The sequence below is a fragment of the Gymnogyps californianus genome, chromosome 14, assembly GCF_018139145.2.
Source record: "Gymnogyps californianus isolate 813 chromosome 14, ASM1813914v2, whole genome shotgun sequence".
Lineage (NCBI taxonomy): Eukaryota > Metazoa > Chordata > Aves > Accipitriformes > Cathartidae > Gymnogyps > Gymnogyps californianus.
In genome coordinates, this window is record NC_059484.1 from 15,571,611 (window position 1) to 15,595,245 (window position 23,635).

The following is a 23,635-nucleotide window of genomic DNA, read 5'->3' on the forward strand; positions in this document are numbered from 1 at the left end:
GAATTTTGTTTTATTTTTAAATAATTAAAAAAATTTAATTTTAGAACACTGCAAGTGAGATTTCTGAAAGGCTGGCTAGGACACGCACAATATTTTTTGACCTGTTCAAGTGTGCGACTCCTTAGAGACACCAAGATAAAGCGCACTATTCCTGCAGACCTGCTTGGTGCGCCATTACCATGTATCAACACTCATTGAGAAGCAGCTCCAGTCCCTTTCCCAACCATTTACCTCTAATGCCTGCAAGTCTCCTCAATGCCACAGGTTTTTTGGTCCAAGTGTTGTTTATATTTCATGAAATAATTAAAAAAGTAGAACCCCCACCCCCGGCCCCATTTTAATGAGTTCCTAACAACTCATCCAAATCATTCATCCACTCCTCTGAAGTCCTGTTTTTCAGCAAAGAGTCTATCAGATCTGTGTCACCAGTTAAGTTCTGAAGTCCATTATTGCCCGACTGGCCGCTGTAGGCAAAAGGCAGCTCTTGACTGGTTGTCCTCACAGGGTACCCTTGACTACAGTGCAGATTACCTCTGTTGGGCATTTGCTGATTTGGATTCTGGTTGAAAGCATTCAGATCTGGAACGGTCTGGTTCATGCCAGGCAAGACTTGCTGTGAGGGTACCTGCTGTTGTGTAGGTGGGTTTGTCCGCTGCTGCGCACCTAAAGATGACGACAACATCTGCCCAGAGACGGCAGCATTCATAGAGGTCATCGGTCTGCTGGTGCTTAGGCTTACCTGAGGCATTCCTTGGGCAAACTGTTGGTTGGCCATCTTTAGATGAGTTTGCTGCATGTGGAAAGAGGAGCTGGCAGTAAATGGTCCTAAGCCACTGTTCGCTTGTGTCTGGTTGTTAATATTAGGGATACCTTGGTGTTGCCAAGATGGATTTTGAGCCCCCATAGCAGCTGGTACTCTTGCCATCTGCGGCTTAGATAAGGTTGGATTCAGTGCACCTTTATTGTGCTGCTGAGAAATACTTGAGTTTGCTAAGGTATTCTGCCCATACCCAGCAGGAACGGCAGCACCCTGGCCCAAGCTGCCTTGTCTCTGCATTGGTGGCTGTCCATTGGCACTCTGAGTTGCGTGCTGGGGAACCATCTGTGTCATACCAGATGCCAAGTTGTATAATCCCCCTCGCTGAATGTTTTGCATATTGGTATACTGAGTCACCCCTCGATCCTGCTGACTGGAGCCCGACTGGAGTGGAGGAACAGAACTGTGTCCAGGTCCCATCTGAATCATGTTCTGGGTCTGAGGAAACATCCGTGGACTACTGGAGCTGGACTGTCCTAAATTACTGACCCCGGGCATGGCTGAAGATGACCCTGAAATATGAAGAAATATTTTGTACAGTAAATACCTCAGTTCAACCAGAGCCAAGCTAGACTTGCAGACACTATAATCCAGAACGGAGGTGCAGCTGCGTTTGTATAAACCAACCTATGCAACCAACACACAGACAGCAGTACTTTAATTAAAGAGTGTCAATTGTTGCTCCAGTTAGCACCTCCACCTTGATCTCAGACACAGATATGCCAATGTCCTAAAAAATCTGAATACCACTTCTAAGAGTTCAGCATCATCAATTTAAAAAAAAAATTAGACTTTAAAGGCAGGACTCTGTATTTCTTTGTGAACAATGGTATACACACATACTTTGAATTGCATGCACAATTTGCTAGGCTGTTAAAAAATACCACTTACTGCACACATACAGTCAGTTATTCCGTGCATACACTGTGTATCTCTTATTGTACAACTGTAGGGTTTCCAGTCCTGTGTTTTCCCAATTCCAGAAATTTCTTCTATTTTATATAAATTTCAGAAATTTTTGGTCAAGTACCTTTTGGATTTCCACAATGAAATATTCGCTATGTTAATATACAATGCTGATAACCAAGCAAGATAATTTGCAAAAATAAGTCTTCTCAGCAAACAAACAAAGTCCTTTGTTCTTGTAAATTCTGAGTAAAAATAGTTTCTTCCTGTAGAAGAAAGAGCCCCCTACTTAAAGGAAAAAAAAGAATAGAAAAGCACTGTGAAGTGTAATGCATATAATCCCCCCCACTTCTTACAGTTGACCAAGGGAAACCTACCTACACTAGTACTTTCTCTACTTTCAAACCAAAAAGTAAGCTGCAGAATTTTTTCATATTTTAAGATAGCTGAGGAATATTGGCTCTCCATTATTATTAATTCAATTTTTATTCAAATATAGTTCAAATTCTATCAAATGAATTATCAACAAAGCACACCATAAAACCACCAAAGTTATGGGGGGGTGGATGGGTGGGGGAAGAGTCTTACTGGAACACTACGGTGAAGAGGTAGCACACATACCAGGATTTAAGATGCAAAAAATAGTTACAATCATCATAACAAGGAAAAAATAGTTTCAATAATACTGATGTTCATTATAGCAAAACATACTCTATTTCTAACAGGTGTACTGCTGTATTTCTGTAGGAAACTGGCAGGAGAAAAAAATGTTTCAGTGCAATATTTGAAGGATGCTACTGATCGCTGTGTTAACACACAATCCTTTTGTATTGGTATCAAGCTTTCTCAGTTAAGTAACAAAACCCAGTCATAGCTCTACTAAACACTGTATAGTCACCAACACTGTCAGAATGAGGGTATCACATTTCTGTTTGCATCTTTTCCCTTCAGTATTTATTTCTGTGGGAACACAGAGAGTAAGGAAACAAAACGAAGGGAATAAGCACTTTTTTGTACTCTAGATTTATGAAAAAAGACAAATGGCTTCTTGATGCCCTGTTAAGTAAGGATTTTTCAGGTAAGGAGATGATTTTTTTACTGTTCTCTAGTTCTTCCACATTCATGAAGCTATTCCAGCTTAACAGTAACAACATAATTTATTTATCAGCGTTAATACACTGAAGACATACCAAGCTGCTTCTCCTACAAAAAAACAAACCATGTAGGACACAAACATGTAATGAAGAGAATTCAAACTGCATTCCCTTCTAAAGGTAGCAGGGATAAGAATATTAGAGAATTTTAAACTCATCCTAGTAGATGAGAGAAATAATACATCACTTATTTTTCTTAAATGAGGGCCTGTGATAGATACAAGCAGTAGCGATGTTAGGCTTAAGAAAAAAACCCTGAATCCTAACATATGAAAGTTAAGGAGAATTTACAACCTGTAAAGGGAAATGGTAGTATAAAAAGGCCTTTAGACCAATGAAGGTACTTAAAAAATTTTACCCATTTCCAAAGCAATATTAAGAATCAGAAGCTTAAGTTGTCCCAGATATCTGGGACAGGGGAAGCTGTTGATTTGCAACTGAATCAGAGTATAGGTCTAAAAGTTTCAAGGCACAGTGACGTGGGAATATGTTGTAATAAATTAATTAAAAGCTATCCAATCCAGGAAATTTGAAGACATCTTGTTTTTCACTCCTGGTATTTTTTCTGCCATTATTTCAATTGCCATGTTTACTTACCTGTGAACTGTCCAACCTGTTGCTGGTATGGATTCTGCGGTTGATCCTGATATTGGGGAGGTGGTCGAGTTAGATGCCGCTGCAACTGTTGCTCTTGCTGCTGCCGTTGTTTCTCCTAAGAAAGGTCCAATGCAAGACAATTAGAAAACAAGTCAAGCTTTTTCCAAGGGTGACTATCTTGGAAAAAACAAGCTATCTGCATACTTTCATGCGGAGCTAGTAATTAAAGGGGCTTCTGCAGCCTTAAAGTCACTTCAGACCTTTGTTCTCAAGGTTCAAACGCAGTCAATTTAATCCGATGAGTGACAAGACTAGGAACTCAGAGACAACAGGACAACAGCATGTATTACAGGAGTTATTGCAATGCATGTCTGAAGCCTTTAAAACATTGAAAATCTGAGATGTTAGTCTTTTAATCAGAAACATAATCAACAGGTATTTTTAGCAATACTCTAAAGACACTAACAGGTACAAAAAGAGCAAAAGCGAGTGTGTATGAAAAAATTCACACATACTTTTTTGCTCTTTACCCCCAGATCAATTTATTTTAGACCTCTCTTTAGAAATTAAAGTACAAGTCACAAATATCATCAGTTACACAGAAAAGTAAAAACTGAACATGTAAATATTTTCTAGCCCTTGTTTTCAAAAATGAAAAAAATATACACAAACCCAATTTCTTACATACCACAGGTTTTCCTAGAAGATTATGGAAAACTGCAGAACTAAGTTTATAACAGAAGCTATACAAGTTTTGTAACCATTGTTCAAAACCATTTTCTTAACAATGCACCAATCAATTGAAACAAACCCTACTAATGATTCAAAATAATCTTGCCTCTTTAAAAGCACATTCAACCCGCACCTACTTTAGGATAAAACCATTTGAAAAATAAAACAAGCATATTTTCTATTAGGAAACTTTTGGGGAAAATGAAATTTAAAGCCTTGAGGGGAATGTCGAGAGTGTATGTACATGCACTAATAGTACACTCTGAGATCTTGACAGCGTAAACAGCCAACAGGCTGCTTTTACAATATGAAACGTATCAGGCATAGTATTTCTGGCTCTTCTTCCACAGATATCTTCAACCAGACTGAAATTCTGAGATAACTATGTAGTGATACAATGCACAACTACCTACTTACCTGAAAAGTTACACAGAGCACAGAAGGGGACAGAAATTCCCTTCCAAGAGTACTGGGGTGAAGACACAAGCGATAAGCCTTTAAAGAAGAGACTAGTGCAATGTAACAAATAGGTACATACACACTACTACCATCCTTTTGAAATGTCTACAACTAAGAAGCTGTTGAGACATGCAGAGGAATGAAGAGGGCAGGCTGCCTGACAGAAAGGACCTGCTGCTTGCAGGACCAGTCAGACCTGAAAGAGGCTGACCACAGAAGCCAAGAAGAGATGCCATAGTTCTGAGAGAAACCAAGAGCTGCAGAATCTGGCTCGGGGAGGGGGGGGGCAGGGGGAGGAAAAAAAAGGAAAAAAAAAAAAGATGCAGAATACCAAATGCAAAGACAGCTTTAGAGTGGCAGGGAATAGCACTGAAGCTACCCGAAACTGTAATTCTCCTGCAAAATAGAGATCAACTGATTCAGAAATCTTTTTATAAAACTACATCCAGTATCATGTGTATCCAAAGAAATAAGTATCAAATTAGAATGCTAACAAGATCTAGCTTGACTGGGCAGCACAAGGCCAAGAAATGTGGCAAATGCAGTATCTAAGTCTGTTCAGCTCCAAAGCAAAGTTGCTCCTTATTTGGCATCAAAGTCCCAGTATTACTATACAAAGATGCAAGTCATAGAAGTTAGTCGTAGTTGCCATAACTAGGACAGGAATAAAATATTTTCATAATACTGATATTTACTACAGCAACATGTGCTGGCTAAGGAGAAGCAAATAGGTAGGGAAAAAGAAAATATTTCAACACTGTGTTTGAGATATGCTACTTATCACCCTGTTAATACACCGCCCCACTGTTCACAGACGTCTGACACCTGTTAGGTCCATTACTTCGCTAAGGAAACCTACTGGGCCACAGCTTTAAGAGCTCTAATAATCACCATTCACCAGTGGTGCAAAAGTACAAGCAGGATACCAACACCCCATATTTCCTTTCTCCCCCTCTTCTTTCAAAGAGTACCTGTTCGTTAACATTTTGAAAGAGTAACAATTAGTAATTTTTCACATTTGATATTAACATACAAATCATCAAAAACTAAATAATTTACTAAAAAAATATTGTATTTATTTATATAAGTTTATAGATCACAGAACTCATACAGAAAATATGATTTTATTGATGATTTGGGCGTTCTTTGTCCTTCAGTCTTTGACAGTATACTTCCACCCTGATATTCCCTTAGCCCAAATTGCACTTTTACCCAAATATCAAAAACGTATCTTTACCTACATTCATACAATTTTCTTTAAAACATTGCCAACCACATTCTTATTTTTATCTACACTGGGTCAAGAACTGAAGGGGCTTCTCTGTCACCTCAATCTAGTCCTCAATTTTAATGGAAGTCTCCACGTGATCAAAAAAGCCATTCGCTAGGCCTTGGCACAGCCACAGCTCCACAATAATGCAGATTGTACTACACCCTTCCCCTCAAAATGGGCTTTCACATATTTTCAGTTCAGAGGAGACTGTATCATTTCCTTCTTTCTTAAATAAAGCCTCTGATGGACAGTTGCTGCAATAAAAGTTAAGGTGTCCCCACACCCACAACCATTACCTGACCTTCTCTCACCACCTCTATTTTCCAAACTATCATCACAGTGAAAATCCTGGCTACCAGGATAACAACTCCCAACTTTAAAGTTGAGAACACTGAGATTTATTAGGTTCTAACAGCGCTGAAAAATAAGGAAATTACACATTCCCAACTGTCATTAGCTGAAGGACTCCAGAGCATTTAAATTTTTATTTTTTTAACATTTTTTTAATTCTTGGGGATAGATGCAGTTCACATTTTTTTCCATTAAACCACTGGCTCTTTTTTTTTTTTTTCCATTATCCCCAAAGACAACAGTTTCCATGGCTCTTCCCTCCACCCATTATCTTCAAAGACAAAACTTTTCAGCAGTACAGATGATTACACTTTTTCCAGAAGATCTGAATACCAGGTTCTCCCTCCCTAGGTCTCAAACCTTCTTTGAAAATTCATCTTCCCCTTCTTCCATACCAGATATTGATAATTTCTCTGGATGTACAGTGCCAGTGCCTGGAACATGCCTGCATGGACTTCTAAAAATACAGAAAAGCCCTGATGACGGCAATAAGGCCCTTTGGGCTGATTCCCAGCTGAAAGACTTGCAAAAGGTTTAAAGCTTAGAAAGGTTCACACAAGGAGCCCATTTCCCTGAGAGAGGCTAAAGCAGCTTTCTGCAGTATGATGGACAGCAGAGTTAAATTCTTTTGGCAGGGTAAGATGCAAGTTGGACGCAGATGTCTAATTATTTTCCCCAAATAAACAAGTGAAAGATGTTTTAAAATTTGAAACATGAACTGCTGTGGATCTCAGGGATGAAAGGCAGAAGGCACAATGAGCTTACAGAGTCCCTTGCTTATTGCTTCCATTTTTAAAGCTCTACAGAACACATCAGCAGTATCCCAACCTTATCTTTTATTTTTGTTCTGATTCCACGTGCCTTTCTTCTTTCACAAAGAATTACACCATCACTGGTATAATACATTCTCTCCATGTAGGTATGGTCTTGTATTTTCACACTACTCAATTCTACCTATTTTATTCTTTTCATTCACCACAGTGCCTTGTAACAACAGAAAAAAATAAGTCTCAGCAATCAAGTGCTACATGTTTGGGTTACTTTTATAGAAACATAAAACAGCAATTATACTTACGATACCAAAGCACCTTGTAGTTTACATCCCCTTTTTTCTAACGTGATAACTGTTCGACAAAATCTCAAATGCTGTTTCATCCACCAAAGCAAATCAGCGCAAAGAAAAAGACTGCTGTGCCCTCTCACCTGCTCAGCCAGAAGATGTTGCTGTCTCTGCTCCATTAGGAATTGCTGCTTCTGTTGCTCCATGAGCAAGTGCTTTTGTTGCTGCTCTCTCTGCTTCTGCTGGTCCATCAGCATTTGGTGTTGCTTCATCACTGCTGCTTGCTGCTGATTGCTGAGATAAGGTGGGTTGCTGTGGTTACCTGCCATGGAGACATTGGGAGCCTGGGCACCCACGCCAGGGCCCGGGACAGAAACAGGAACGCGAGGAACGTTAGGAGAAGGGGTTTGATCCTGCAGAATATAGAAAAAGTGACATGAGTTACAGAAAGAGGTTAGCCCTCCAGAATTTAGAAACTGTATGTAGTTACACAGATGAGGAAAGGCACTTTCATGGTGATGACCACGATTTGTATTAATTTTATCATTTTACAGGATAAGGAAGAGAGACTTTATAAACAGTCTACACAGGGAGGGGAATCATAACACATCTCAGAAAAACAGAAATTGTCAATTATTGCTTATTTGTATATTTACACTATTAATAAAAATTAGATCAGTTCCTTGTATTTTGCCATCTTTATGCAATAGCTCCTACACTTGTGAAGCTTCTAACGGAAAAGGCAAAGCATGACACAGTTTCCAGTTCAGCTAATTAAAGACAGCCAAAACCCTATCTATAAAGTGCCAGACACAGAAGTGACAGTTCGGAGTTAAGGTCAGAAGCTCCACAACATTAGGAATAGAGGCTTTAACTTCAGTCTCAAAGTACATCCCAAAGTCCAGCTCAAACAGGTGAGTATAGCTCTGTGTGCTTCTGCTCAGCCAGAAGAATGGCGCCAGTTACAAACAGCACTTCAAACACACCAGCTTCAGTTTACTTTGGTAGCAGCTTTTCAAACACTACATTTTAAATTTTCATTATACAAAACATTTATTTAAATCCTGCCTCTTCTGTCAACATTTAATTCAGCAAGTGTTTATGCCTCCCCTCCTAAAGTTGCTCTTCTTAGTATCAGAGTACTTACTATTTGCAGGTGAAGGGGAAGAATGCTATCACTGATCAAAATGAGTCTTAACGTACTTTTCCAGCAAGCCAACCATCACCATATTCCATAGAGAAAAATACTACTACAGATAAGACTGTTATTATTAATTTTTCATAAGTCTGCTTTTTTTAGAGATTGGAACTTGGGATCAGCAAAAATAACATGGAAAGATTATCATTCAAGATCTGATACTGTCCTCTTTGTACCGGCAAATCCATTTGAAATTTGACAATTTTTATCATTTTTAAGCACAGTTCAGCCTCATTTCTAATTACGCAAACAAATACTGCTTTCAAGTTTAGAATTCAGCTAATGGATTCAGCTGTTGGTTCTCAGTCTCTGCAGTCTTCATAAGAAATCGTGAGCCAAATATAGGTAATGCTGTGCTAAGTTGTTCTATATGCAAGCTTTTGAGAAATTCTCCAGAAGCGTTCATCAGTATTTCTGTTAATTCAGTGCAAGCATGGCAGTGTAGATGCAAGGTCACCCTGTTTTTCAGTGAGGGGCAGATGTGACATACACAATCATTTCTACCCTTCCCCTTCTTCTTCCATCAAAATGTCATTAGACTGTTACTTCTGCTAGCTTTGAAAGAGATTAATTTTTTTTGTGCCTTATGAAGCACACATTGATCTCAGATTTTTATTTGTCTATCAGTGTGGTCTTTATCACAGACTAATCAGATCTTTTTCAAAGGTTTTTTGTTTTGTTTTGTTGAGGGAACATATTACTAGAGTTGGATCTCCAACAGCTTTTGCTAGAGGAGCTTTAATCCTTGTAACAAAGACCCTTTTTTCTCAACAAGCCCTCTAGTATGTGCACTGCAGGCATGTTACAGAATCCCAACGAGTCTATACCTCCATCCACTACATAAATTTTCACCTGCACCATACCTGTAGTATCAGTTATATATAAGGCAAAGAAGCACCATCTGGAATTTTCCTTTAAAGGAGAACCTGAAGCATATTGCTTCAAGCAGACAAATATTACTATTACTCGTTCTTGAAGATTTATTTCTCTCCTATCCTATGCTCCCCCAATCCCCAGAGACTTAACCAATAACAAATTCTTAGATTTGAAAATCCCCAAGGAACACCCAAGAAATCAGGAATGCAGCCCCCACTTCCATCTCTTCAAAAAAGAAGCAACCAGAGGCATGTCTTTTTATAGTAAGCCAACTCTGACACAAGTAGGAAATCAATGCTTCTTTGAGAACACTGTTTAACACTACAGTTTTACATGAGTTATTTTAGGCAAAAGTTTACAAAGCATCTATTTATCTTTGTAAGCAGAAGCTTCTATGAAGCGTGACATAATTTGTTGCCCACAAAGTATATTAAGCTGGAAATCACACATTACCACATAACCTAGAACCGAGTATTAAAAACTGTCCCCACTGGAAAACAGAGTTCTTGATTCTTGTCTCAGCTTATTGCATATTATCATTTTCTTCTTTAAAATCATGTGGCAACTGTTTTGAAACAATACCAAGTAATGTGTCCTCTAGCCTTACCTATCCAACACCCTCTTGCAAAACCTTAAATCTGCTACTAAACAAAGGTAACAAAAACCAGAACATTCACCTGACTGTGTGGTAGTCGGTAGGCAATGTTTCCAGACTTGGGTTTCAACAGGATCATCCCATTTTGGTCATCGCTCACATGAGACAGCGGTGGCTGCTGGCGCTGTTGTATGTATGCCAACATGGGAGTCTTGTTCTGACCAGGTACTGTAACCCCCTGTTCACATTCTGCTTTGTAATGTGAAAGAGGTTTGGTGTTCCCATAGTCTAGCATAGAGCCTTGACTGTTCACAGGGTTCTGGTTCAAGCTGTTTTGCTGATGACCCAAAATGTTCACGTGGTAATTGCCTCCAGCTCTCGGTGAGCTTTTATTTCCCATATTAGGCATCATGAGTTTCTGATTGTTGAAGTCTGGCTGGTAAACCGATGGGCTGGTGGGATTTTCCATGGTATATGGGACAGCCAGTGGACTATGAGAAGGCCCAGACTGTTGCCATGTAGACATCTGATTTGTCTGGTGGACTTGTGAAGCTTGCTGCTGGCTCTGCAACATCTGGTCTCTCTTCTGCTTGGCAGCAATCTGCTGAAGTTGATGAGCAGAAGACATTTCTTTGGCACTTCCTGCACCCTTCCCAGCTAACAACACGTTGGGGAGAGGCCTCTGGACGTTCTGAGAGTGGTTTGATGCCTGCATCATGGGCTGATTAGGATTTTCAGTCATTGACTGACCAGAAGGCTGAAACATAGCCTGAGAACTACCAACCACTGGAGAGGCGGCACTTACAGGTACAGAAGCAGCACCAATAAATGCTGGACCTGATGAAGTGGATCTCACCTGGGGAGATCCCATCTGTTCCTGTTCAAAGGGTGCTGGGGAAAACTCAGTCTTTATGTTAATATCTTGTGGCAATGGAGTCTGTGCAGCTGAATTTGAAGAATCTGCATCTTTTTTCTCTTCAAAGTCTTCATTAAAGAGATCCTTCATGTCTTCATCGGGCACTGATCTATTAAGCTCCTCAATAAGTTCCTTCCATTCTTGCTCATTAAGATTAAGATCAGGCATCAAGTTATTCTGAGATATAGATCCCCCTGCTCCAGCAATCATACATGGAAGATCATCTACGGGCTCCTGCTTCAGCTCTTTGTTCAAACTCAGAGGAAATGAGTCATCAGCATCACCACCTCCATTCATTTGCAGGCTGGAATCTGGAAGACACTTCTTGCTGATGCCATCTAGCCCCATCGGATGTTTTCCATTAAGTTGTAAGGTATCTCCGCTGCCAGATTTCTTGTCAAGATGATGGAGTGGAGACACAGGGGGCATTCCATTGGAAGAACCACTCACTCCACCAAGACCATCATCACGACGCAGTTTCTTGGACACAGAAAATACATCACCATAGCCATTCTGCTGGTCTCCATTCTGAGGGGAAGCAGCACTATCAAGCTTTCTTTTCACAGTCTCATGGAGCTGCTGAAAAAAAGGAAGGTTTTAGTTATTTGGTTTTATGTTTCACAGATTAGGATTTTTATTTCTTACCAGAACATTGTCTAGCTCTGAATAAAACATTTTAGGAAAAAAAGGTTAAAAAAAAATAGGCTACATCTTTGCTTTGATAAGATTTGTTTTACAAGTCATCACGAGATGACTTCCTTACTATAATCTCTTAGGATAAACTTTCAAAAATATATATTATATCAAAGAACCCCCTCCTTCAAACAAAACCAAAAGCTGCCATGCACTCTGACAACAACAAAAAGCTGCGAAATGGCTGTGAATTGGAATATTATGAATTTTCCTATTCAAAATGAAAAAATATTGAAAAATGTTAAGATTCAAATTTTAGATGAGAATAAAAACCTGTATTTTATTTGGCCCATATACACATGGTATAATTGTTCTGTAAGACTGCTTTATAAAGCAGGCTCACATTTAAATATCTAGAGAAAAAGAGAACCATTTCTCTTGTGATTATAATTTTTGGAGAAGAACTACATATGTAAATTTTGTACACAATCACATTTTTGTCACTAAAGCAAAACCAGTTTATCACTAAGCTACCACTGTTTCACACTTATGTAAAATGCAATTCAGAGTTCAGTCAATTCTATCACAGCAGAGTAAGTTTATTCCTTTCCTCCTTTCTCCTAGAGTATTTGCCAGCTGCTCCTCTCTGCACTACGACCACCAGAGCCCCAACCAGCTCAACAGTTGGCTTCTCATAGCTAGTGAATGTAGATATTCTTTTTCTTGTAGTGCCACCTAGAAGCAACCAGAGGGTACAGCAACAGTTTTACAACGAGAGTTTGAGAGCCTTTGTTCAACTTCTCTTTCCTGGCAGCATTCTTTCAAATATAAAGTTCTTTCCATTGACCTCAAAAACATCTGAAAACAGAATTCATGCACACATCAAAGATGACTATAAACTTTTCCTTCCCTCAGGTGCATTCTGTAAAAAAAGTTCTGCTTTGTTTGTGCTGGAACACTACACCAACGCAGACAAACCTGTAGGGCAGAGACACTGCTGGAACAGAAGGAAAGCTCCCATCAGCACCCCTGACCTGTACGAGATGCCTTTGTACATCTCGGCAGGACACACGAGGAGAATCCCCACAAAAAGCCACCCATCTGAAGCGTGGTTCACTGAACAACAGTTCTCTCAAATGGCAGAAAAGCAGCTCATTAAACAAACCTCAAGACAAGTATGCTTATTTTAATATTACTTGCAGTCTCCACAACGCAGTCCACTAACCCTTGGGGAAAACTGTCTCATCCAAGAACAAACAGGGGAAACCTCAAGATCTCAGCACTCAAGCAAGAGGCTGTATGTAGAGCCAGCATAAATTATCAGAAGAATTTTACAGCACTTGCCTGGGCAACAGCATGCTTTGATTTAAGGACAGAAGGACTGGTTCACAGTTAATTGTTGTAATTTTTTTTTTTAAACAGTCTACAGTTAGCTGATCTTCAGAAAAAACACTATTTGTTTAATGCTTGCATAGGTAGCAGCAAAATCTTATTTTTATCTGAGGGATAGACTGCAGCTTCCCAGGAGACTATGATCTTCTAGATGGTTCATGGAAATAGCAGCAGAGTAGTGAGATTAGCGGAAGACCTAGTAGGACGAGGCGAGGTGTGCATTTGGAGAGGAGGTTGGAACTTGAATTCTCTTAATTTGAACATTAGGTCTACAGCTTGGATTAACAGATCTAGAGTGAATTTTTCAAATACCAACTCGAAAGAATAATGGAAATTTACTTTTTTTGTAAAAAGGCAAAACAACAGAAAGCAAGGAAGCCTCAACTCAATCACATTTGGCTTTCAGCAAGTTTCCCATTGTCTACTTAATACTCCAACTGGGAAAACCGAAGCTCAAGGTGGATGAGTAACTTCCCCAAGGTCATATGATGAGTCAATCACTCAAAGTTTGGGAATGGATCCTCCTTAATCCTAAATCATTAAGGAAAAACACACTCCCTGAAAACTGACATAAAAGTAATAACTTAGTTTTGTACACTGAACATATTCTTCTCATAGCTGAAGCAAATTTCTATATTAAAACAGAATATATGCCCATTAGGGTCACAGCTGTAATTATAATTCATATAGACTACTCAAGGCAACTAGGATTTTGGTAGCATTATAGCTATAATTGCACACAGCTTTTCACAGGCTGCAAAACCCACCTGGGTTGCTGGAAAAATATTCCAGAAGTTAATGTGTCCTAAGGTCTTTGCTACAGTACTACACCATTTGCAATACATGCAGCTAACTAGTCTAAGATTAAATCATCCATGCTTATAAACTAACACTTATTGTAGTCTAGAAAAAGATACAGACCCCTAATATCCATCACAGGCTCTTTCTGTCAATAAAAACACATTGGAGCTTTCATATCTATACGGGTTTAAACAGTCATAACGCTCAGATATCTGATTCTTGGTGACATCTTGACTTTAGTTGCTCTAGGCAAAGTCCTTCTTTCACCTAAAACTATATTCCCTTGTCAAAAAAGGAGATTAAAGACGAAAATAACTTTAATAAATTCACTAATGAAGTAAAATTTGGGGGTGAATGCTTCCAGCCTTGCTTCACCTCAGCTAAATCTAAGATTATTTGAAAGATATCCTACCTGTACATGACAGCCAGTAGACAAGTAGGAAAGAAGAAAATCTGCTTATCTTCTATCCATATCAGAAAAGATTGACCCCAGTTGGTAACCCGGATACTTAACTTCTGAGGTTTAGAAGCTATTCACCAACTGCACTTGCATCCTAGTTCACTTGTCACATTAAAAAGAGTCAAAAGCGTACTTGGATATTGTAGCAGTAAATCTACACTGAGATTTATGCTAATGTAGTTAGCTATCTACAATACAGCCAGGTAACCAGCTTAAAAATAACCTAGTAACAGTGTTCCATTTTCTACCTCCTCTCCTCTCTCAAGAAAAGACAGTGCCGTAAAAATTTGTGGCAGCCAAAAGTTACAGGTTCCTTCTCCTCTGCCAGTAGAAATATATCTGATACCTTCTATTTACTCATGTTTAATTTTGAGTAACAGAACCTGAAATTCTCACACCAAATACATTCATATAACTACTCTGCAAATAATGCAACTTTCTTATGTGCATTTCTTACATACTATCTCAGCTCTTGATTTCCTAACAGAAAAAGAAATACTAAATTCAGTTCTTCCCCAATTTGTCTGTGTCTATCCAAATAATCTGGTTTTGAGGAAAAAAATAACAAGGAGCATGTGAGATACAAGTCAGACTGCAAGCTATCTACATATCCAGCTGCTCCAACAAAGTTCTCAAGGCAAGAAAAACCTGTTCTCTTATGCCAAAACGCAAAAAAAAAAAAAAAAAAAAGAAACGAAACACTGACAAAGTAAAGCATAGCTTGCTACTCACTAAGAAAACCCCTTTAGCTTTAATTTTATTGTCTACTATCATTCTGTAAGGCATAGTGGCCCTCTGGTATGCTGTCCATGGTTTCCTTAGCAGAATCAATCAGTTTTATTTATAACACGAACCAATCCTTTCCATTGTCACAAGATCAGATACAGAAATGCATTCCCATTTTCTCAGCCTACTCAACTTGCCAACAAAAGATGAATCTCCAAGATCTCTGCTATTTAGCTTTGCCTAAAAGTATTACCCCAAAAGCATTTATCCAAAGTATTTAAACCAATATAGGAACAGTGCAAAGAAAGGAATGTAAGCAGGCCTCAATCCTTTGGCCCAAGACAGGACATACAGTTTCTCAGAGCGCCACTGAAGGGCCATAGGCTCCACCTCCTCCACCTAACATCATCAGAGCTGCATTTTACACGTGTGAGCAAAATAGACAGTCCTCAACATGGTAATAAACACACTTACTTGGCAGAAGCACACATGCAAGTCAGGCCATAACTGTGGATTCCTCATGTGAGGAACACAAACTGATAAAACCCAGGTGTCATCCATCACAACAAAAGGGGTGTCCAACACAAGCAGCCTCTGATCATATAATTCACAGTACATACATGCTATACTTGAGTAGGACACAGGACCACAATGCCAGAGATGGATGCGTGCCCAGTCAAATGACAAGGCTTCCATCAGAAAATGGACAGCACACAAATAATTCTGATAAGCTATATTCAATCTCTCTCAAACCCACCAATTTTACCACAATGATGCTCAGCCATATTGCGGTCTTACTGCAGGGGCAAGTTGGCAGGCTTCATAAAAGCTGTCCACAAACTACCATGGAAGCTCAACAAGAAGAAATTGGAAAAGCTTTAAAACTTCATCTACAGCTTTTCTGTTAGCACTGGCAAAGTTCAAAACTTCAGAGTCCAGTGCAGTGCTCTCTTACTGCCTTGATGGGAAAGGGGGATGAATCACTGATCAAAACAGTGGCACAAAGTTGTTCTGGTTTTTTGTTGTTTTTTTTTTTTAAAAAGAGAAAAAGATTATTCCAGGAATCAAAACATCAGTGTGAAACACTCAATACCTGAAACTAGTTTTAGATAATAATCTGAAACCAATGACATTTCAAGGCGCTAGAACTTAACAAGCATGAAAGTTTAGTTCACATTGTTCGCTTGAACACAAGAAGTCCTTCATAATGCAGAATTTTTAAACTGAGGACAGTCAACTAAACTACTTGTGTAAAAATCCAGTAATTTGTTATACTTTGAGTCCTGTAACTGAAAACAGTAAATATATATATATATAAAAAAATAGAAACTGCATGCCAGTTTCATATTTTCTGAAAAAATACCTAGTGAACATGGCAGAAACAAAACTTAAAAAAAAACCTGGTTTTTATACTGTGCCTTTTAGGCTCCATATAATGTTCATGTTTAGTTTTTTAAAGCATCTGTTACAGAGATTAAAATATTCTTACAGGATTCAATAGAGCTTTTTTTTTTTGCATTTTATTTGGAATAAGTTTACCATTTCAGTCTCAGAATTAAGTTATGTCTACAAGGATCTGTCATTAAATACCAGCAACGGAAATATAATGCTGGTCATTTTCAAAGAAGAAATGCTATATTACTTTAGAAACATAATAAAAATCTAGTTCCAATATGCCTCCTAGCTAGATATCAGCATTCTCACCTACAAGGGGAAACCAAAATAGAATATATCCATTTTTCTGCCATGGACATGGTACTATTGCAGCACAGATAAGCTCCCATGAACCAGAGCTTACACTAGGTCCTCTATAAACACAGATTCTCCTCTCCTGCCTGGCGAAGGACAGGAGCAACAAAGATGGCAATCTCTTAAGCTGGAACAACAATGCAAATATCAGAAATTGTAGTGTATGAATGTTGGATAGAAAACATAACATTTTGACTACACAACATGCTAAGAACTCCCCATGTACCATGCATCTATCCACAGCTTCTGAAGTTGCACTCCCCCTGCAAGGAAAGCATTTTATTACCCAATGTGTTCCTGCATTCCACTGTGTTTTCAGAACCAAACTGCTGGACTGATTTTAATTTTGACTTTTATTTTAATTCCGACTTTTAATTCCAGAAGGCTTTTGTATTTGGGTGACTGCCTGCTGGAGTGAAGAAGGGCTGTGGATATGCACATCTATAAATATCCCAAGCCTGCATTAGTCACAAGGGGCAGCTTCTACTACAGGAATTGTTCTGCTGAATCAAAAAAACTGCTGTGCCTTCAGCTGCAATGCCGGATCCTCCACCTCACTTGAACTTAAACAGCAGTGGCAGATCAGTCACTCCCAGATCCTTACAATTTAGGAAGCATCACTGCATATCTAACTAATCTAGTAAGGGAAATGTTTCAAACATACAACAATACCTCGCATAGAATTAAAAAGAGACAAAGAAAAACCTGTCTGAGTTGTTGGGCAACAAACTATCAGACTTGTCAGCAAAAACAAACAATGGTGGCAAGACTACACTGCACTATAGTTACATATAAATAACGTGGAAATAATTTGCTATTTTTGTGGTAAAACATAATTTCACAATTTAACACCCTATACCACAGATTAAACAAAAATGAGGTCTTCTGAATTGTTACTGTACCAGCCTGAGCTTCGTTAGTGGAATGCTATTAATGCTTGTCAGTACAATCCAGGCAATCTATTCCCTTTAATTTATTACTTTAGGTCTTTTAACCAAGAAACATTTCATTGTTCTCCTTATACTTAAATTTCTTTTTAAGCTTTTTACTTGGTGCCTTTGCTTAAATTAGAACTCACCTATTATTAATGTAAAAACTTCTATCGCTCCCAAATAAATACTGGTCTGCTCTTCAGCTTTAACACAAAGCATTGCCAAGACAGGTCACCGACTAGACCTTCTCTGCCCATTCCAGAAATACTGTTTGTGGTTTTGTGGCAGTCCTAGTCAAAGCCAGCCATCTACACAACAACTGCTCTCAGGTGGGGAAAAAAAACAGTAAGAAACAGGGAGCAGGTCTCCTTCCAAGAGACCACATCATAAAACAAGGAGTGGAGATGAAAATCCAGATCTTGCCATTCTCCTCATTCACATGTCAACAAAACACTTTCTGTTCAGCTCAGTGATACACTACGTTACAGTCTATCAGAGAAATACCAGGAAGCCAACCTTTCTACCACAGAGAATTTAAACAGCGTTATTAGAATGAACTTTCTCAAATCAGAACCCGGCAAAGAGAAAAAAAATGTTCAAGGGGACAAGTCCTGTCTCTTCCCAACTTCCCTGTTCCTCAAAAATATAAGATTAACACAACAGACAATACATTATCCAAACATTACGCATCTTCTACTTTGAACAGAGTCTTAATAACATCATCTTAAACAACAGAAATGTGACGTAAATTTCAACATTTGAATTTTCCATTAAATAACGGTCTCAAAATTAAAAAAAAATAGGAAGCTAACAAGCTTTTCATCTTTTTCCTCAAATGAAGGACAGGCCTACATGGTGCACAAATCATCCAAGGTATTTCTGTATCAATACTGTATTCGCTTGGTTTTTCTGTGGCTCAAATTTTAGAGCTGCTTAGTAAGAAAACAAAGGAAGAATCTGCCCCTTGCTTCTGCTTGTAAGCAAGATCCATCCAACTCCAGGATCTAAAACAGAGAAAAGACTAATGGAAGAGAAAATATCTGATTTTGGCCACATGAAAAATCATACAAGACGGTAAGAAGGGAGTGGCGGTGCTATCCTGTTCCCCATGACTATTCCGAATTTGCAGAAGATGCTCTGAAGTACAGGATCTGGGAGTGCACACATTGTCCACTGTCCACACTTGTGGCAGCGCAGCTTCATGTCCTTCTACTACAAGCCCTCTGATGCTAGATCATAAACCCTTTACCTTTACATGAGTTGCTTTCTCTTTCAAGGAGCAAAATAAATGCTTCACTAACTTTCAACACAAAGTACCAGTTTCCAAGAGAAGATTCATATGCAGCTTCATGGAAAACTCTGGATCGTAACAACAGTGATAGCTGTTATAATGCATGTTTCACTGATCTAGCAACATTCTTCTGAAAGGAATGTGTCCAGGATATTTTCAAACAAGATAATTTTGGTGTTCATCCAAACTTTATTGAATATTGTAAACCAAATCCATGTCCTTCCCATACAAAGCACACGCTTGGTCTTGATAACAGCTACATGATTGCTAGAGGTAAAATACCAACCTACAGAGGTACCTTTTATGCCAAAGGAATGAAATTAGCAGCAGAGGTTTTTTGTTGTTGTTGTTTTTCAAAACTTGAATTACTAAGCAAACCAACTTTATACCCTAGTAACGAGGTGATGAATCAGCAGCTGCAATTAAGCTTACAGTCATGTATCCTAGGAAGGAAACAGCAGGCCAGCACGAGGAAGAGTCATTCATACACTAAAACCCTCTTCTGTTGTGTAAATTGGCCACTGGCAGCAGCTTCCTGTACAAGAAGGGCTTCCCCAGATGTGCAGTGTATTTCAGAAGCTCACTGCTGTTGAGAGTCCTCATTATAATGGATGCTAATTAGATCAAATCCACATCCAAAGCAATTTAAAAGAAACACCACCAATGAATTAAAGCGTCTTTCTTTTAGAAGATCAATATGAAGATGTGTGGTGGCAGTTTAAGCAACAGGATTTCACATGCTAAAGAGCTCTGTGTGTAACAAAAATACGCATTATTAATGGATAGAGCCCCATATGCAAAAAGCCTTAGAGCCCAGACAGGAAATAAATAGAAATCCCACCAAGTCTTTAGACAATAAAATACGAGTTTGAGTCATTTTTGTTCTGACACAAGTTTACATTCAAGATCAGTCTACTAAACAACAGCTACCCGGAAAGTTTTACAGAATCACTGTCAGGAACGCACAAGGCTTCCTCTCTTCCTCAAGTACCCTTCTTTAATGACCATCTGAAGTGCTCTAACTGTGTCACAAGTATCTTAGTCTTCAGAAAAGTCAGTATGTCCTAGATTCTCACATGTATATTAGCAAGAATAGAAACAATTCAGCTGAATAACATTTTCAGTTCATCTTGTAAATAGTACAAACTGCATACATGTGCCTAGCGTTAGTTACATTAAAGCTGACATCGCTATGCCCCACATTTCACTATTTCACATCATGTCCAGTCACACCCAAGTATACAGCAAGCTCTATCATGGTTCCATTTTAAAAACTGTAACTAAATGAGGCCCAAGACAGCAGAGAATCACATCCTCCTTCGCTTCTAACCTGATCAAACACACATACCATCTTAAAAATATGATTTAATCTATATGTTAACCTGGAAGTGTCTCAGGTTAATCCAGTGTCCCCTTTTAAAGACGCTCAGAACAGGACTGTATCATTTTCATGCAGGCCACCATTTAGAAATACCTGCTTTCAAGAAAGAGGTATTAAGACAGGCAAGCTTTAAGAGGTTATCCTACTAACCTACATTACCGACGCATTAGTACACAGCAGTATATTTAAAGGGCTCAGAATAAGTTAAGCAATAGCTATCTTGATATACAAACAGGGCTGTATGAATATATCCTGACAACCAGAAATGCTAGAGAAGCCAGAGAAACATTAAGATTTTGAGCTAAGCCAGTTTTTAATGGGTGGAGTGGGATTCCCATAGCGTTCACACCCACTAGAGTGAGTAGCAAATAAGTAGTGCCTTTCCACTTAAGTTCTTTCCAGTATGTACCAAAATCAATAGACGCATTATTTGTCTTAAAAATTTCCCCTCAGTAATAACCATATCCTTATCAAGTGATTCCACTAAACCCTGACAGCCTAAATCAAAGGCATAAGCAAACAAGCAAACAAAAAATCCAACACCACCGCAGTATTAATGCTCCTCTGACAGTTTCTACAGGGACGTTTTAGGTGAATTAGCCAGAAACATAATTCACAGAACGCTGCTCGGAATGACTGTCACCATCACAGGCGGCCACCCCCTACTCCCACCTCAACAGGCAGCAGTTTTTATGTACTCTTCCAGCATGCAAGGGTGACAAGAGAGAAAATAAAACAGCCCTTATCAGCTGCAAAGTTGTAACAGAGCAGACACGAGTACTCCGCAAAGCAACACCAACCTCAGCCCTCCCACCACAAGCCATCACACCAACCGCGAGAGCTCGTTTTCCTTCCTCCATCCGGTGCCAGCTCCAGACGAGAGGTCACGGTGCCAGCCGGGCACAACCATGCCGACCGCCGGCTCCCTCCACGGCCCCAACCACCCCGGCCCCCGACCGGGAACTGGCCGGCCCCTTACCGCGATCAACGTGCTGCTGCGGCCGTGCTGCTCGCCGCTCGCCGCCTCGGCGTCCAGGCCATTGGCTCCGGTCCTGTCGGCGCTTCCCGCGACAGCAGCGGCGGGCGGAGGGGGCGCAGGCGGCGGCGGCGCCGGGGGCGGCTGCCGGTGCTTGCCGGCCCGCTTGGCCTTGGCCTGCAGGCAGCGCTGGTGCAGGGCGAAGGTTTGCTGGCGTTCCAGCTCCAGGCGCTCCGGGGAGACGGCCTGGTAGCGGGACTCGCAGGCGCTGTGGTGCCGCCGGCAGAGCTCGATGCGCCGGCGGAGCCGCTCCATCACCGCGCTGTGCCGCGGCACCACGAACTCCGCCATGGGGCAGGGGGGCAGCACCATGGACCGGAGAGCGAGGGGGGCGGCCGCCGCCGTTCACCGGCTCCTCACACCGGCCCCCGCCATGGCGGGGGCTCCCCCCCTCGGGCCTTCCCCGGCCTCCGCCGCTCCTCCCTCTCCCGCGGGCCTTACCTGGGCTCCCCGCCGGGCTCGCCCCCGCCCCGGTTCCTCCCCCCGGCCCGGCCCGGCGCCCGCTCCGCTCCCCCCCGCCCCACTTCCTCCTTCTCCCCCGAGGCCGGTGCCGCTTCGCTCCCCCCCCTCTCCCTCAGGCCTGCCCGGCGGCCGCTGCCCACCCCCCCGGGGCCCGGCCGGAGCCCGCTCCGCTCCCCCCCGGCGCGGCGCGGCCCGGCGGCCGCCGCTCTCAGGCACGGGCCGGCCCGAACCCCCGACTCCCCATTGTTATCCGCGCCGCCGCCATCTTGAAATTGTTTTTCCCCTCAAGAGCCGAGTTGAGAATAAATAGGCGGAGCTTCCTGGGTGGTGGGCTACGTCACGCCGCGTAGCGCGTCACGAGCCCTGAGGGACACCCCTCCGAGCCAATAGGAAGGCGCTGAAGCGCGAATTAAGCAGCAGAGGCGTGGGCGGGCAGGGCGGCTATCTGGAGGCGGCCTCCGGCGCGTTTAAAAGGCACGGGCGGAGAGGGGGCGGGGCAGCGACGGCGCAGCCATTCAGGCGCGCCGGAAGGCGGAGCCAGAGGTGATTGACAGGAAGGGGTGAGCAGCGGCGGCACCCCCCGGCCCCGCCCGCAGGAGCCAGGGCGCTGGAGCAGAGCCCGCCCCGGCCCGGCTCACCTGCCGGCAGCGGGGGGGCGGGGGGCGGCGGGACCGGCGCCCCCAGCACCCAGGGCACATTCGGGCTTCGCCCAAGGGCTCCCAGGCGGTGCAAACAGGGCTTTGCGCTACAGAACCTCTTCTTTTGGGTCAAAACGCGAGCTTACCTAGCAGCTGGCTGTGGAGTAGTGGAAAACAGAGCCCTGTAGCAAAGAGAATTATCGATCACCTCACAGGGACAGGATACTGTCACCTCTTCTTCGCTTGCTCAGGCTGGTTCCCAGTCCAGACCTGCTCCGTTCACTTCGAGTCAAGCAGAAGTGATGAAGACTTAGGCAGTTTTGCTAATTAGACAAAGAAAGCCAAACAGATTTAAGTTTCTTTATTGATTAGTTTTTACATATTTTTTTTTCAAGTTGCATCTACAGGTACCTTTTTGAAATGGACAGGTCTTTTCTGCAAATGAAATCACAGTCCTTGTTCAGCAACACTAAAAAAAAAAAACCAAAACAACCAACCAAAAACCCCTTTTTGAAACCGTGAGGCAACAGTGGTATTAACTGGAGAACACTTAGGGGTGGAGAGAGTCATCGCAAGCCCCACATATGCAACCACAGCCTAAGTGGAGCACTGCTTTTGAGGAAGGAGTAAGGAAAGAGCAAGACACAACCATGGAGATGTACATCTACTAGCAATTAGCACTTGCAAGAATCCCTCCTCAGGCCCAGGAGCCAATCTTAAAAACAGACATTCACAATGCATTTTATAGGTCCCAGCCTCAAGCTGTGATAATTCACTAGTAGCCAGACCCAGGAAGGCTAGATCACATCCAATGACGCTGCTGGAACAGGTTAGTTGGTTAGCTGCATCTTTAACTCCCTTTACTGAGCCCCAACTCCAGGAGAAAAACCATTTTCAGCATTTCTACTGCCTTGTGTTTCAGACCCTGTCTGCACCTACTCTCCTAGGGTTTTGTTTTGATTTACCATCTCAGTCTAACCCCCCCCCAATCTTCAGACACAGCACGTTCAGCTAAATAGAGCATCCTTTTCCAAAGCTGCCACTCTTGGGTGCACAGACACAAAAGGCCCAAACACACCTTCCAAGTATTTGTAACAGTTCCAAACCTAGTTCACAGGTTACAACCAGGTAGAGCTTCAGTACTTTGAACACACAGCTACGCTTTAAAAGTACTCAGGGTAAGCGGACAGCTCATTTTTT

General features: G+C 41.3%; 1 protein-coding gene across 2 annotated transcripts; it reads right to left on the bottom strand.

Moving 5' to 3' along the window:
• Positions 1–337: 337 nt before the first annotated feature.
• Positions 338–21,647, bottom strand: MAML1 (mastermind like transcriptional coactivator 1). 2 transcript variants are annotated; one of them, XM_050905237.1, is made up of 5 exons: positions 21,279–21,647; positions 10,101–11,513; positions 7,493–7,762; positions 3,475–3,589; positions 338–1,329 (listed from the first exon to the last, which is right to left on the bottom strand). In XM_050905237.1, the coding sequence occupies exons 1-5, from the start codon at positions 21,645–21,647 to the stop codon at positions 338–340; spliced, it is 3,159 nt and encodes a 1,052-aa protein (XP_050761194.1). The 2 variants fall into 2 exon arrangements, with proteins under 2 accessions (XP_050761194.1, XP_050761195.1); XM_050905238.1 differs by having other exon boundaries at positions 10,101–11,510; positions 21,279–21,626.
• Between the last annotated feature and the right edge of the window lie 1,988 nt (positions 21,648–23,635).